General features: G+C 39.1%; 1 protein-coding gene across 2 annotated transcripts; it reads right to left on the bottom strand.

Annotated features, from left to right (window-relative positions):
* Window positions 1–7,547: 7,547 nt before the first annotated feature.
* LOC134530836 (uncharacterized) lies at window positions 7,548–16,853 on the bottom strand. 2 transcript variants are annotated; one of them, XM_063366086.1, is made up of 3 exons: window positions 16,685–16,853; window positions 10,539–10,778; window positions 7,548–9,396 (listed from the first exon to the last, which is right to left on the bottom strand). In XM_063366086.1, exons 1-3 carry the CDS (start codon window positions 16,823–16,825, stop codon window positions 9,244–9,246), a joined length of 534 nt encoding a protein of 177 aa, XP_063222156.1. In that variant the 5' UTR covers window positions 16,826–16,853; the 3' UTR covers window positions 7,548–9,243. The 2 variants fall into 2 exon arrangements, with proteins under 2 accessions (XP_063222156.1, XP_063222155.1); XM_063366085.1 differs by having other exon boundaries at window positions 10,562–10,778.
* Window positions 16,854–17,402: the final 549 nt, after the last annotated feature.

The following is a 17,402-nucleotide window of genomic DNA, read 5'->3' as shown; positions in this document are numbered from 1 at the left end:
TTCAGCGCGCTGTAAAAGTAAACAAGCAGCAGGACCGTGGTAGTGGGTGTTGTTTCGGTAAAACATGTTTTTTTTTGTGTGCTGTTTGATGCACGGATTACTGCATCATGGTTTTAAATACGAAATAAACCTGACATTACACTACTGATAATACATAGTCTCCTTCTTAGGTTCTGATATTCTCGGTAGCGCGGCGGCAGAGCACGCGGCTGTGAAATATTAGGGGTATTCTTTTATGTGGTTAAAACCTCGTCACTGAAAAATATTAACTTTTTTTTAAATAACCGATTACTGGATTATACAAATTTGGCTTTAAGCAAATACTTATTAATGCATCTTATTTGTGTGGGCTTATTTAATTGTTATAATATTATTAAATTCACAGCTCAGTCCACTGGCTTGATTATTTCATTATTCCATTTTCATACATTTTACAGAAGTCACGAAAAATATTTTACAGCCACATATCATGGTTTAGATGTTTAATTAAATTTTATCGGGAAGGAGGGAAGTCTTCAAGCATTTAAGACATACTTTCAGTATTGTAGTATTTCTAGGTTACCTACCTAGATTTTGTAATCATCCGGTTACAAAACAATCCAGGTGAATAATTTATTTCTGGTGAATATGTTGAAATTATTCTCAGTTTATTGGCCCAATACTTTTGAATGCCCTAAGTATTGAATTTTACTTGATCTGAATTGTTTGAAAAATAATGAATTTAGCTTTCTAATAACATTTAATTTTTTTAAGTTTCTAATTTTGAATTATGTTTATCAGGTTGGTATCGTATATATGCCTATTTTATATTGGATATTCTATGCCAGGGTTTCCATGAGCAGCGTTTTGTCAATATGTTTTAGGAAATAAGTCTCTGATTTCCATATCTGGTAAAAAAAAATTGTTGTTAGCTGAAAGTCACCGGTCACCCCCTCCCTCCCCCCCCCCCCCCCCACAAAGACTCTTCACTGGATCCGCCCCTTCTCGAACTGGCTGTTGCGTCAGCGGACAAGCCCCGACCTCCCGACGTGACGACTACACCGCAGCGTGTGCCAATACGAAGTCGTCTCAACCGAATAATTGGGTTTATAATTATTTGCTGGTTCCTAGGGCTGCCTGGTGATTGGCTCACAAAAAAACTTGAAAGCAATTGACAGCATTGAGAGAATACATTGTTGATAGTTTAATGTGTTATTATTTTATTTTTTTATATTTCAGTGAAAATTTAAACAGCCATAGCCTATTGTTTATTCAAAGTGTGAGTAGTACAGGTTGGTTCTTCCGCGCCCTGGGTGCCGGGTGTGGATTGGGAGTGTCCGTGTCCGCCATATTGGATTGTGACATCACGGCGACTAATCTTGGATTACCTTGACCTTCGACCTTGAACCCGGTCGCAAAATTGGATGACCTTGAACTCATTATCATCCTGGAATCGAGTGCCCCACTCCCAAACATTGCAATATTTGTTTTGGTGGAATCACCATCGTGTGTCTCACTCCCAAGCGTTTCAATTTTCGTTACGTGGCATCACTATCAAGCCTACTCATTCCTGAGTTACACTTTTCGATGGTTTGTTGGACTCCATCTTGTTTTCGACGGCTGGATGCCGCCATATTGGATTATGATATCACAGACACCATATTGGATTCTGACATTACAGCCACCATATGGTTTTCGTCTGCTGGAGGTTGCCATTTTGGATAACATAATATTCACCATCTTTGTTTCTGCTGTTGAGGGCGCCAGTGTCGCTCTGTCTCATGCAGGTAAATGCAGTCTACTTTTGCGTGCCTTCCCTTAGAAAAGTACTCTTGAATCAGGCCTTGCATCTCGCACACGACGTTGACGAAAACAAACAAGGGATAGGCTCTTGCTACTCTAGTATACACATTAAATGGAAAATATTCGAGGCCTTCCACCGATCGTAAATTCGTAGCCAAGCTCTGAAACTTTGGTTCTCGCAGCGACTTGGAATACACGCACTCGTTCTCGGATCGAAGAGCATTTGATCCTCCAGCAAACTCAGTAGAACATACGTTTTCCCACATTTGTACGGTTCTGCAGTTGTGCATCGTACGGTATAAAGCAAAAAAAAAAAAAAAAAAAGCCGTTTCGCGATTTACGCGCACTAGCTTCATCGTCCTGCAAAATATGTACGTGCAAACAAACTTCCTGCTTCATGATCTTCATAAGTGCTGATGAAATCGTATAAAAGAAGGATAGTTATAGTTTTTAGCTCAGTATGCTGTGATGAGTTCTGCGAGCAAGTCCAGACAAGGACTCGCTGATTAATAATCTATACTTAGAGCTACACATTACAGGCTACAGATTCTGTGGACCAGGAATGAAACTAGCTACAAGTCTAGCTTGCGGTAACGTACGCATACATTATATTGGCGATAAGTGCAAGCAGAGCGATATTGTATATTTCTTCAGCAAGGACCTGGAATCTAGGCACAGAGCTGACGAGATATGGGCGTGGGAAGTAAAACTACTAGAAAATCACTAGAAGCAGGACTGGAGAATAAATCGCGGCGTGGGGAGTATTCAAGATGAAAGCCAAGACTAAATTAGGAATGCTTACTCGTCGGAATCGAGCCAGGCACAGCAAGATCAAGCTCGCGCAAGACTGATGCAAAAGACCAAGCAAAATGGCGGCTTCCTACTTTTGCTTTTTCCTGCATTAGGAACTCTGGGAGGTACAGCGGTTGCCATGAAAATATAGATATTGCAGTAAACACTTCGAAGTACCAACAGAAGCAGTTAAAGGAAGCACAAAGACACAATGTCTACATGGAAGTCATTGCCAAGGGTAAAAAAAAAAAAAACGGTGCAGGACTATACTTACGTCCTCACAAAGCAGGTATGAGAAAAAACCGAATGAAAATTCTTTAAGTTCTCTGCCGAAATGCCCGTTCATTAATACAGATTTAGTAAAATATGCTCCCAAACTGAAAACCACATTTCCGAAGCGTGTTCATGCGAGATAATTTACCTGCAAAGCCAAAGACTCGCGAGCATGGCATTATTAATTTAGGCACATCAGCAGGCCGTTGCACGCACTAGGTGGCACATATCAAGTCGGGGGGGGGGGGGGAGGGGGGGGAAATGCTGAGTACTAAGACAATTTCGGTAATTTTAGATCGCCTCCAGAACTACGTCGGTACCTACGCGGACTATACTATACTACAATTACAAAACCGAACAGTCACCTAACCAAACAAACTGGGGTCCCTTGTCACTTCGGTTTTTAACAAAAAAATATTAACTAAACAGATGATTTCCCATTTTGTTGTATATAAAGACCTTACAGTTATTAAAACAAAGCAGTCATGTGTATAACTCTTACCTTGACAGGTCATAGTTCGGAGCTACGGGCGGTTCTTTTCCCGGCTCTAGAACTGGAAAGAGAATGGCGTATTGGATTCACAGATTTTCAAACTTATAATGCCATACTGAATATTGATGAAGATAACTGCAAGATATGCGTCGTTAAATGTGATGAGACTGCTCAAAAGATACAGATAACTGTTGGTTCTTACGAATTTGACAACAGTAGTTATATAAAAGTATGTTCGGGCCCAATGTATTTCTTATGGGACTACGATTTTGGTGGTGGTGGCTTGTCAACCGTAAGGATTCAGCCATCTTGGACTCAAAATTCTTTAAAATTCCTAAATAAAACTCCAAATTCCTAGAAATGTTCGTGTTTCGAGGGAAACCTTCCCGTTTTGAGGGAAAATTTCGCGTTTTATTCCACAAAAATTCAAAAATTCAAAATTCGGAAACCCTCAAAAGACTTTTGCCTTTGAAAGAACCCAAATTTCTAACAACGACTTAAGATGACCTTAACCTTGGAAATAAAGTTGAAATTCTTAAATTTTTTACCAAAAATTAGGACATAAATTCCAAAATTCATCAACAAATTTTCTTATTAAAATAATTATTGATACGATCGTTTTATGTCCTTGTTTGATCCTTTTTGGTTTTGAAAATTGTAATTTCATGCAAAAAATATTTAATAAAGTATGGTAAAAATATCTAAAAGGGGTATAAATTCCTCATCTACCCGCCTCCAATTGATTCGATCAATCCTTGTCCTTGGTCCGAGCCTTGACAAATGCAAAAATATTAATGTTATGTTAAAATCACTTATTTAATAAAACATAATGAAAAAATACTAAAAGCTGCTTAAGTTCCTCATCTAACAGAAGTCAGTAAGCTACTGATGCCATCTTGGCCGCCATAATGGAAATCAGTAATTATTTCGCTAGAATTCGAGAAAACTTCAATAAATCATATAAAAATTAATCATTAAAATAATGATTGACTCGATTAATTCCCGTTCTTGGTTCGATTCACAGTCAGTGACAAGAGTAGCTAAAACTTAAAATAAATTTTAAATTATTTTTCCCCTTACCTTTTGTGGAGTTTTTTTTAATCATTGTCTCTACGAAAAACGACTCTAAACAAAATACCTGTCCGACGAAATAAATACGTTTTCGCTATGGCTACCATGAAAATATAATTTTTCGATACTTGAAATACCTTCCAACCAGGTCTTGTACAATCTTAGGCGTATAGGTCAAGTGTCTTCGGACCAAGAGGCCAAGTCATGTACAATGTCAGGCTATAGACCAGATGTCTCCGAACCACAAGGCCAATCGACCTTATTACGGACATAACGATCTAGAATCAACAGTAGGATACAATCAGTCGCCCGATTTGGTAGGATACAATGACTCCATATGTCTTTGCATCCAACTGTCTTTGGCTCCAAATATCTGTGGTTTCAACAGTCTTTAGATCAAACTGTCTTTGGCTCCAACAGTCTTTAGCTCCAACTGTCATTGGCTCCAACAGACTTTAGCTCCAATAGTCTGTGGCTCCAAAAGTCATTGACTCCAAAAGTCATTACCTCCAATAGTCTTTGGCTCGAAGTGCTCCAACAGATCCAAGTGCTTCAAAGCTCCAAATGCTCCAATACTCCAATAGCTCCAAGAGCTAAAAAACTCCAAATGCTCCAAGAGCTCCATGACTACAATTGTTCCAATTGTCCAACAGCTTCAAGTGCTCCAAAACCCCAAATTATCCAAGTGCTCCAAAGCTCCAAGTGCTCCAATGCTCCACTTGCTCCAAGTGCTCCAACTGCTCCAATTGCTTCAAGTGCTCCAATTGCTCTAAGAGCTCCAACTGCTCCAACGACATTCGGATCAAACTGATTTCAATTGCTTTTTTGATAGAACTTGGCATGATTGCTGGTATGACTTTATATTATTCTCCATTTTGTCAGTCAGTGGTGATGATTTTTACGTCTTTAAGTTAAAAGTTGTATTACAAGAACTAGGCATTATATAGAAATTAGATTTCGTGAAATAAAACAATAACTTTTGAAATCCAAAATATATAGTTTATTTTTAGAATTTTATACACATGCAAGTAATACAAGTCACTGTTCTATGCAGCCAGATTCCGTCAGTTCTTTCAGTATGAAGGATACTTCTTTGATGTGCGAATAGTTTCCTGCACAAAGTGAAGCTTGTATAAGTCTTAACCTGTCGACCAAAATGTTAGTATATTCCTTAGATGTGTAATCAATCACTTCTGCTGCTATAATCTTCCTTGCATGTTTATAATAAATGTTATTGAGATCTTTGGAATCTTCCGTTTCAACACCAGCCTCAAGGTTACTTTCGTCATTGACCCAGTGATCATCACAAGCTTGATCAGAATAATTTATTTTAACACGTTGTTTCCAATGTTTTGGTCTCAACGCTTCATAATAGTCTTCGATCTTTGAACTTCAGGTACATCATCACAGTCTTCGACCGAATCAGCCTCAGATTTGTCATCATAGTCTTTAATCATGTCAGCTTCAGATATTTCATGGCAGTCTTCGATCTTGTCAGCTTCAGGTCGTTCTCCGTTATTCGCATTTTCATGGAGGCGACTAGAATTTGGTGTAAATATCTTTTCATTTCCCATGAAGGTGCTACTTTCTTCGTTAGTTTTAATTTTAAATTATTATCGAGATCTAGGATAGTATTTTTAGCATTAGCATTTTTACATTCTTTGTAATCATTATAGTCGTCTAATATTTTGCCTTCGTTCCACCTTCTCGACAAAACGATTTATGACACAGACTGCAACTATATTGTTATTTGCAAGGACCCAAAATACACACGCTTTTCTCATGATGTTAAGCATTTTTTCCCCAAGGTAAACTCCTTTCCGCAGTATCTACAACGATGTATTTTTTGATACAGCTACAGGCAACGAACCAGGATACATGTTAGCTTCTGCGACTAATGCCAGCCGCAATCAAAGAGTTTTAAATAGGAAGAATTACTTAAATAGAATTTCTTTAATTTTTCATCAGCGAGAGTTAATTTATCTCATACAAGAAACTTGTCACAAGTAGTTCTGCTTTTCAACAAACAGATTGTGAAAAGTGTTATGGAGTGGTACATATTATTCTTTTTTTATATGGGATGTGGGATGCTCTCTCTCGATCGCAAGAGGAAGAGGGTTTCGCTAGACATCAAGGAGAAGGAAGTTCGTCTTGTATGATAGTGCTTCTCAGTTGTTTTAAGAAACAGCAATCGTCTGGTAATGAATCTCTTTCGTTTAAATTCAACAATATATATATATAAATATAAATAAATAAATAAATAAATAAATATATATATATATATATATATAGTAAGTGATTATTTGGTAACAGTAATTCACTAAGTAAACGAAACTCTAAATACAATTCCTTATCTCATTAAGAAAAAAATTACATGCATGGATTGTTTTCTCAGAAATACCATAAACACTCGGAGAATATTAGCAGAAGTCTCGCCATGAATAATCAGGAGCACACGGGAACACTAACAATAATCTTATCAGAAATATCCTGGAGCACACAGAGAAAATCTTCAATATATTGATAGAGCGCACGGAGAAAACTAACGCACGCTGTCCTAAATCAAGATTAATGTACCAAAAATATTAATAAAAAAATTAAAAAATAAAAACTAAAATAATACCTCGCCATGTCGGTACGGCCTGAAGATCGTTTTCCGGCACCTTTAACTGGACGCGCATATATGAAAACCTATGACCCTCAATGGTCGGTCCTGCGGAAACGATAAATTCCTGCACACCTCTGCTCCTTGTCAACATCAATAATTATCAGTTCTAACGCGCCTCGCGTATATCTGAACCAGTCTGATGTCCACACTTTATAGCTTATTAGCCACATCTCAATATCAAAGTCCTCATTCTACAAAACCCTTGTTTCAATGCATTGCACACCGCACCTGACCATCCAGGATCCTGGCCCATCGCACACTCCCCGAAACACAGCACTGCCTCGAGGCTCTCTAGATGCCGCTGACGCCACAGTGTACGAACAGTTGCCAAAATACCAGAATAGAGCTTACCTTTGCTCAAGATCCACAGCTATAAACGTTCCCACCCGACATGTATTTATGAAGCTAGATTTTATTAATATTTATATAATAACTCCAAAATAATTTATTAAATATCATAATCACTGATTTACACACTTATTTTTTATTCTGATATAATTTATACATTTCATGTTTGGCAGAAGTGCATTAGGCAGTTACCAGGCACGTTATCTTTACAGCCAATAACAGCTGAACAGTAGCACTTGGTGTGTGATGCGACTGATCCGCAACATACAGTTTTCTGTCTGAAGGCTCATTATGTCTCCCACCACCAGGAGGGTAGTACAGAAACTTTCCACGCATTCTGTCATAGTTACATTGAAGAAGCAATAGCCAAATACTGCACCTAACCCCTGCAAAGCCCTTAGAGAACACTCGTTTCATTCACAAATAAATTTAATGTCATCATATATACAGCTTTGAATAACATAAGGATATTCGATTATTCGAACTTGCAACAATGATTCCCAAAACTCTGTTGATAAGTGTACTTGATTATGAGAGTATTTCGTAGGATATGATTATGACCAAAACTACAGAAATCGCAAGAGAATTCACTTATTCAGTCGCAATGCATGAGATCTGTTCAACTTAAAATCTCATCAGAAGACCTAGTTCATGAAATTCGTCAAGTCATGACTTCAGATGAAATGCTTTTCTAATAATTGTTTCAGATATGTTCATCCAACTGTTTTTTTTTCCGTTGGCAGGATCTGACAACGCATTTGTATTCTTAGTCGAATTATCCCCCACGATATTGACAGCAATATTCAAGGAGTGCTTCGTTACTGTTGTGCTTCTTGGTATTCAAGACACATCGCTTTTGATTTAATTTTTCCACCCACACTATTTCAATATCTACCCATATTGTTTCTCAGCATTTTCAAAATACGTGAGAGACAAATGTTCTAATTTATATTAATCATACAATAAACATTTAGAGACGCTAACATTTCACGATATATTTTACCACAATGCTAGCTTACACAGTCGTATTTATACTTTATAACTGGTATAAATAACATTCTTGTTATGTCAGACATGTGCTATCCAACAGCTTAAGAGTTACTTTTCTGACCGCATATGTGAAAGAAATGCAGAGCTGTTATAAGCCATACCTAATAGTCATATAATTATAATAGTAAATTAAAGAACCTACAAGTATGACACAATTTACAAATCCCGAAAATATGACTACCTTCCTATCTAGGCCACATGAAAACCTTTTCATGTGTAACATAATGACAAAATGATATTGAATAGAGATCCGGGAATTCTGCAGATTTATTTGGCCGCAAGTTAAAATTCCATCGAGTTAATGATTGGGCCACAGTTATTTTGACACGCCTCTCTTCAACTGTTTGCCAATGATTACCAGTTATCAATAAATTAAGCGGATCATTTACAGCTCCCCAAAAGAACATGTTTCCAACAATATGTAAGCTAACAGAAAAGCTTACTCCATTTTAGAGAGCTAATTGGACGATAGAAAAGACAGAGACTTTCATCATTTGGGCTGGATTGCGTGTGCACTGGGTCGACACTTTTTTTCTTGTTTATTACTAGTTCAGTGTCGTCCCAGGTGTGTCAGGACAATTATGAGCCAGTCATTAAACTAAAACAGATGCACATGTGCTGCAAGTCTACTTCAAGATGGATAGAAAAGTTCCGAAGGAGGAAACAGGTAGTAGAGCAGAGTGGCGCATCGCCGGCTAGTCCCCGGGCTGGCAGCACGTCAGGTCCCACAGCCGCGCGGTGGACATTTCTGGCACCCCGGCCTCCTCTAGGGCTCGGTTGACGGCGTGCAGCGACTCGGGCGTGATGTGGGGCTCGCGGGCGAACACCGCGGTCCACGAGAGCAGCAGCTGGGGGTAGCAGTGTGCCAGCGCGAGAACGTCTCTCTGCAGGTACACCACGGCGGCCACCATCCCGACGTCTGTGGCAAGCACACGCGGGGTCCATGTTAGATCGTTTGCTAGGGTCTTACTGCATAGTGCAGGCCAAACATCTTGCAAGCTGACAGCACGGTGGTACGGAGAGTGTAAGGTAAGCACGACTGAAGGGGAAGTTGGGGAACAGTCGAGCGTGGCCAAGGAGGCTGATAAATATTACCGAAGGTGGCTCTCAAAATATGTTGGCCATGATACACATAACACATAGATACACGAACCAGTGTCAACGCGGTGATAACTGCTTTTAAAACAGTCGATGTTTTGGAATCAGGGCCATGTCGAGTAGGCACTATTTGGTTCTTTAGGGCTATGCCTACTATTTAGCTCTGCCAATAAGTTTTCCTCGAACTATAAAGCCCAGATCGCAAGATGTTTGGCCCGCGCTATAATTTAAACTTAATAACAATACAAATATAATTTAAAAAAGATAGATTAATGATTGACTGCATTGTTAGGGTGCATTGGAATTAAAGCCTTAAAAATACCCATTTGAAACTCTTTGTTACAAATCTTTAGGTAGGTTTTGAAGAAAATCTAACTATGGTAGTCGTCACTGTGGTGCGACTTTCGGAAAATTTCTACCTATGTTTTTGTTTCACGGTCCCTAGACCCCAAAACCACCATCAATTCAAAAAGGTTATATATAAGTGGCTTTGTTATTGATTAAAATAACTACCATTATTTTACACACATTACTTCCTGAATGATTGGCTATATAAATTAAAGAGACGAGAAATCTCAGTCATGTCCGTTAGTGGGCAAACTCGGACCAAGGGGTGTAAATTGGGGAAAGGGAAACAAACTGAAGGCCTATTTGGCTGAACGTTTCGCGCATGTACACAGTACCTAGCTCCTCGACTGTCACCATTTACTTCATCATATACAGTTTTGACACAGCATTTCTCATGTAGCTACTGGTGATGTCAACCAAACTATCCCTTAACATGGGCGGCAAAGTTGGACATTTTTAACTTGATCGCAACGACTGCTGAACGCAATGACTTCGTTATTTTAGACGCCAGCGAATAAGGAAACCACATATTTTTCAGCTTTTACCAGCGAATTTGCTGGTGATCGAAGAAGCCTGTCCTAGGCGAAAAAAAAAAGCTTAATGCAAATCACTAACTCGGTTAGTAGCGGAAGGCTTACCGGGAATTTCCCACAGCCCCTGCTGGCCGGCACGGTCGGAAAGCAGCACTGTGTTGTTCTGGTAGTTCGCCTGCCCTCCCAAGGGCTTCTCCTTGCCCACCATGACCAGCTCTGCTCCCGCGGCGCGCTGCTCCAAATTCATGCTCACGCACATGTTGTAGTGGGCATTGCTGCCAATCTGCGAGATGTCCTCCACCAAGTACCACTCGCCCAGAACCTGTCGGCACGCACACACAGAGGTCACTCCATAGAGGCTTTAGAGACCTCAGAGATGCAGACACAACATTGCACACAATACTAGCTATATTAAATCAATATAGAGTGAGTCACAAGTCTAAAAAATAATATATATAGGAGAAACACTATCACATGTTTTCCAAAACTGTATCGACATAGTAAGGAGACAGGTGAACCATATTCTGTATCTTTAGCATCATTAGCTACCATTTGTATGGATGAAATAAACATTAATCACTGCAGTAGTATATAAATGTTTTTCCGATGGCTGGGTCTGGGTCGTGGAGCCAGAGCTGGTGACAGCCATATTGGATTGTGACATCACGGTGGCCATTTTTGAATTATATTGATCTTGACTTTCAAATTTCCCAAAATTGACTCATAATTCGCTAAAATTGACCCAAAATTCGCCTAGTGACTAAATTGCCCAGTTTTTAGGAAAATATTTCCACCAAAGAACTCAGAAATAACTGATAATAAAATTTCCATTTTTTCTGAAAAACTTTCCCATTAAAATTCAAAAATTATAAATTATAATCTCCTCAAAGTGTTTTTTTGCCTATAAAATAACTAAATGTCCCCAAAGAGGCTTAAATTCCCTATTTACCAGACTCCAGTAAGCCTCTGGAGGGGACCTTTGACCTTGACCCCAGCTGCTATATTTTATTCCGCAATCTTGAATTATGTCAGTCCACCATTTTGGATTCCACCAGTTTATTTTTTAGAACTTTCCACTATCTTGGATTACAGATTTTCAATATGGCGCAGGTAACATCATAATTCAATATGGCGGATAAGATGATAGCGGAAAGTTCTAGAAAATAAACTGTCTGAATCCAAAATGACGGACTTGTCATTATTCAGGATTGCGGAATACAAGATGGCGACCGGGTCCCCTACAGAGGCTTACTGGAGGCTGGTAAATGGGGAGTTTAAACCTCTTTTGGGAATTTTTTTAAGGCAACAATGGTAGAGAAGTATATAATTTAGAATTTTTCCGGCTCTGGCCCCACCACTCGGGTCCAATCATCGGAGGACATTTATATACTACTCACCGCTTTCATAATTTGGATGGAAAATTATGACTCACTCTGTAAATGTTTTCATGTTATTAGTGTTTCGTGTCTTTTTCATTCATCAGCAATGCCATAAGATGAGAACTTATATAATGAATACGGTACAGGAAATATGAGGGAATAACCAAGCATTTTATGTTGTAAGGAACAATCCCAATATTTGTCCGGAACCTGGAGTGATTTCAGGGAAATAGGAGTCAGCACGACAGAACCTGGTATTCCCGAATGTGGATCCAATGATTTACATTACGCCAACGTGCTTGATTATTTTTATTTTATAGGATGCTAACGTCCTGATCGTATCAGAAGAGAATTACCGTGAGAAGGCTAACAAACTTACTAATCATGAAAACACCCACGTTTGGGCTTGGACTTGAACTCACACAAAAAAAGGTTGAACTATAACTATCTACACTGAAATCACATCGGCTTATTGCCAATTCACACATACAGATAGCCTCTTACAGTTTTTTTTAAATTTAATTTATCAGTGAAGACAATAATGAAATGACCTGTCATTAACACTGCATTTAGAATCCTTTATATACACATTCGATGTTCATGACTGATAGGCTGTCAGAAATGATGTAAGTCTTGATTAAACTTCTTTGCCATGGCACTATAGAACCATTTTAAATTGAGCCATCGTTTACATTATGTTTATTTCACTAAGATCTTTAGCTAAAAGTTTACTTATACACTCTTGATTTATGAATATTATCCACATAGTCGCTACCACTTAGGGTAAGGGCGGGTAAGAATACGAAGATACATTTTGGATTGTTGGCAGCACTGCGGGGAAATTTGGTTGTGAAGTCTTATTTTGTCTACCACAACAGAATATCACGCCGTATTGCCATCGGCTCTTGCCAATTTGCCTGGATTTCATAAGGTAAAACATACTTTCATTACTTTTTTATGCAATATTTATAACTCCAAAAATAAACCTGACATAAGTGCACATATTTTTACTTGGTACTAAAGAAAAATTCATAATAGTAGCTAGACAATGACATGAGTCCGAGCTCAGTATCTGCGCTCTGCTGGCATCTAGTAACAATAATTCTGTAAATCATCACATGGAGGGTTAAGAGTAAGCAGCTCTGCGTATTCTTAGCTTTCCTGCGCACTCTTGGCCTCACAAAAGTTTCTTGTCATCAGGGAACATAAAAAACCGTTTTTAGTTTAATAAATCTGATTTTATGTGCTATATTCTAATTATAAAACATTCTAAACAATTTTTTTAGTTAAATAAGAATTGTTTAACAATAAATCATATGTTTTATACGATTATAAAATTAGAATACACTTTCTTGTGTGTTAATTTTGAAACTATTTAGTATTAGCTTGATTTATTTTTTTTCAGACGCTTTTGTTCTTTGGGATGACGCCGCATAAACGGAAAACCTACAGGGTGCTTGCCAACGCAGACCTAATGGAAGAGGCTAAGAGGAAATTAGAAGCACGGAAGAGTAAGAGTGAAGTCGCTAGAGAGCTGGGAATCAACGAATGTACATTGAGAAAAATATGAAAAGTTGTAGGTTCTTCTCCATTTTTGTACTAATTTCAAACAATTTTATTATTAGGGACCGTACATGTATAACTCAAGTTTATAAAGAGGTGGGGGGTGGGAGGGAGTAAACCGGTTCTACAAAAAGAGGCCCGAGAGGGGGGATTCAAGGACTAAGACTAGAGTGGCGTAATATGTGTAAGGTCCCATTGGCACATAGTATTATATGCAGTATCTTGTTTGTTACAGAGTAGTTGGGTTATCACTGGGGCGCTAAAGGACAGCTTTATTGATGAAATAGAATGGAAACTTGCTCAGCATTGCAGAGATTTGGATTACTAATTTTATGGTATTTCAAGGAAGCAAATCCTGAATGTTGCCTTTGAATACGCTGAAATGAATGGAGTATCAGATAGATTTAACAAAGAAAAAATAAGTTGCTCGCAAAGACTGGTTGAAGGCATTTTGTAAAAGAAATAAATTCTTTGTTTGAGTGCCAGAACAATGCAGTGTGAGGAGGGCAGTAGGGTTCAATAAGGTCCAGGTAGCAAGGTTTTATTAAATTATAAAAATGTTTCCTGCTCATAGAAAATTTAATATGGACGAGACAGGATTATCAACAGTTCCAAATAAAACGCCAAAAGTACTGACTTCCACAGGTAAAATTTCTAATGTGGACCGAGGTGAAACTGTCACAGCTGTATGCTGTATAAGTTCTACAGGAATTTATGTGCCCCCAGCTTTGATCTTTCTAAGAAAGAGAAGGAATCCTCATTGATTCAAAGATGCTCCTACTGGAACTTTGAGCCTAGTAACTGAAACAGGTTACGTGAATACGGAACTGTTTCTTGACCGGCTGAAGCATTTTGTACAACATTTGAAGCCATCAGAAGCTGACCCTGTATTACTAATAGCAGGAAACCATACATAACATTGCTCTTTTTTTGATACACTTAAGACTGCATATGCAGCTGAAGCTGAGAAATGACTTGTTCAACATCCGGGACAAGTATTCAAGATGACTAACATAGCAGGGATTTTTAAAGAGGCCTATTCTGCTACTGAAAAAATTAGTCTTGCAGAAAAAGCTTTTAAGGTTACTGGAATTGAAGCTTTTTGCCAAGATCTTATTAACGAATCACCTTATGCCCCTTCTTTCGTAACCTATCAGCCTGAAGTTCCAGCACAACCTGCTGACCAACCAACTCGTGTTTCGCTGAACGTCAGGAACTACAAAACAAAGAAAGTGTGGACCAACCCGCTGATATTCCAGATCATTTGAAGGAACAAATAACCGAACTTCCCCTTGATGATGACTACATCATTACTTGCCCAGGATGTGGAGAATCGTATTCTGAGAACTGGATAAAGTGTGGCATCTGCGAGAACGATGATTGTTCTGCACATGAAGACAGCAGGCTATTTGTTTGCGATCACTGCGTACTCCTAGCATCCATGTGCGTACTCTTAACCTCCAAGTAAGCCAAGAGTATGCAAATTACATTTTTTAAAACATTTTTTCCTCTGTTTTTTAATTAAAATAAATTTACATAATTATTTGTATGTAAATAAAGAAAATTGTGTAATATTTTGAAGTTGATAGCTTTTATACATCCTCGATTATAACACGAAACCCACTATGTGCGTTCTCTTCCCTCCCCTCCTCTACTGCTGTAAGCTGTAGTCCCTTTTGACTTCAAAATGTATGTGTAACTACCTGACTGGCACGCCACTCATGACCAACAACAGCTTAACAGCTCTGGTTCACTTATTTCTGGGGCTGAGTTCCATTCCTCTTTCTATTTTGAAATGTGAATTATATTTTAAAGACACAATTGTTACAACAAAAAATGCTGTAACGAAAATACGATATCCTGGCTAAAAGCAGGTAAAAGCTAGCCCTGCATACAATTTCGGTGACAAATTTACAACGCTTTTAATATCCATTATGAGTCCAAAGAACAAAATTTTCTATATAGAAATGTCTGATTAAATTTTTGTTAAAACTTCCCGTATTAGAAATGATTTAGTGTATAAAAACAAGAAATAACAGCAACACAATGAATTATTTTTTTCAATCACCACTTCAAACTTTGCTATGGAGGAAGACCGATAACTACCTTTAAACTGTCACTGGACTATACCTCTCAAATATTTTCCTGTGGGGGAAAGCTCTTTATTGTCTGTCATCTGCTTTTTTCGTTGTGAGCTCTAAAGTTATTTCTTCCCTAGTGTTTTGCTTCGGCTTCATAAGTCTCCATTGTTTTCTAATTGCGCTCTTTCAAGTTTGTCTAAAGCATAAATAAAAGCAATAATGTTCTGTCTTAACTCACCTTTATGTATGTACCGTAACACCAGACTTGTGTGATTTGTGATATAAGTAAATGGTTTAGTGAAATACAATTGATTAGATTCCTGCCTGCTATAATTTTGACAACACTTTACGAGAAATTTGTATCTCACAACTGTCAATAAGCAGGTTTTTCGTGTTTTTGCAGATGTATGTAGCTCTGGAGGAAGTGTGTGTGAAATGATTTTCGAGCATTGTATCTCCCGCCGCTACCCGAAAACGTAAACAAACTCCCTGGAATTAAGTTCATTTCTCGGACTCTGGAAACATCATTCTGACGTCCACTAAATAAAATATTTTGTAATCCTATAAAACTTAGTAGCCTCCACAGTGGGCTTCAACCCCAGCCTGGTCTATTGGAATTCTCGTATGAAATAATTGAGTTTTACCGTTACTTTGGTAGCGAGGTAATTAGAAACGACGAGGGATGACGTCATTTGTTATATTGAATCTATTTTGTGTGTGTGTTAGTTAGTTTCTTGCATTTATTCATTTCTCAATAACATCCTATTACCTACACATGCTTCAGCATTAATGCAACTATAAGCTAGTTTTATTTGGAAGTATGATTCAAGAATTCACATCGGAGAGGCATTCCACCATGCCCCCTCCGCTCCGGATCTGCCAGTCGTTCTCCGAACAAGACGACATTGCGTCACTCAACTGGAGGGACGCTGATATTTTCACGAATAGGGCCTGATGGAGGTAAGAGATAGTGAGTCATATATTTGCCTAGCTGGATGGAAAATCATTTTATTTTGTTATACTGGTTTAACGCAAATTCCTTGCCGATGTATGTGTTTAACAATACTCAGTTCACGATGGCATGCTTACTATTCTTCCCAGTGAGTTCCTTTCAAGCTTTTAAGCAAATTTATAACATATGGCTTGTTTTTTCTAACCAAACGGCTAACCGGAGTGCCAACACTCCGTGGACGGCAGACGGCTACCTGCTGGAGCTGGACGTCACGCTGCGGGGCGACTTGCTGGCACGGCCACCACGAGGAGTTGAGGGCGGCGCCTGAGCCTCCCGGGGTCGCCGCTAGGAGCAGCAGCAGCGGGAGCAGGCACCGGGCGCCGCGGTCAGCCATCGTGCACGCACTGGGCGCTCGCAATCTCCGTTATCTCGCGCGCTGGGCAGCACCCTCCCACCACTCGTGGGGCGTGGCTGGAGCTCTGGTCCCACATGCCGATCCCGTGACTGAACCCGCGGCGTGGACGTGCAAGGGGTGACTTCCTTCAGTAACACTGAATGCCGTCTTCCTCGTAGTGTGTCGGGACACGGCCGCAAGATTCTAACGAGAATACTTTCGTGTCGATGGGAAGTTCAAGGAAAGACTGTCGTTCCAATAATCTGTTTACACTATCAACTTTATTGCTGTCAGTCTCATTATTGATTGCTATCGGTGATACACGCACTCGTGCACTGCCAGGCGACGTCCGCCATCTTAGTTTTCTTCCTCTCCCTGCAGAATCTGGTCCGTTCGGCACCACAGAGTGGCAACTGTTTGCAATCGTCACGAGCTGTTCTTTCTTCTAATGGTCGTCTCTTGCAATTCTGATTGTATAAATTCGCCATATCCCTCAACGTTGTAATTGCTTCGCATTATTATTCGTAATTTCGTCGCACAGTCGTTAAAACTTTTCAAAAGTTGGTTTAAATAGATC

This window comes from Bacillus rossius, chromosome 3 (assembly GCF_032445375.1).
Source record: "Bacillus rossius redtenbacheri isolate Brsri chromosome 3, Brsri_v3, whole genome shotgun sequence".
NCBI classification, from domain to species: domain Eukaryota; kingdom Metazoa; phylum Arthropoda; class Insecta; order Phasmatodea; family Bacillidae; genus Bacillus; species Bacillus rossius.
This window is presented reverse-complemented; position numbering and strand designations above follow the sequence as displayed.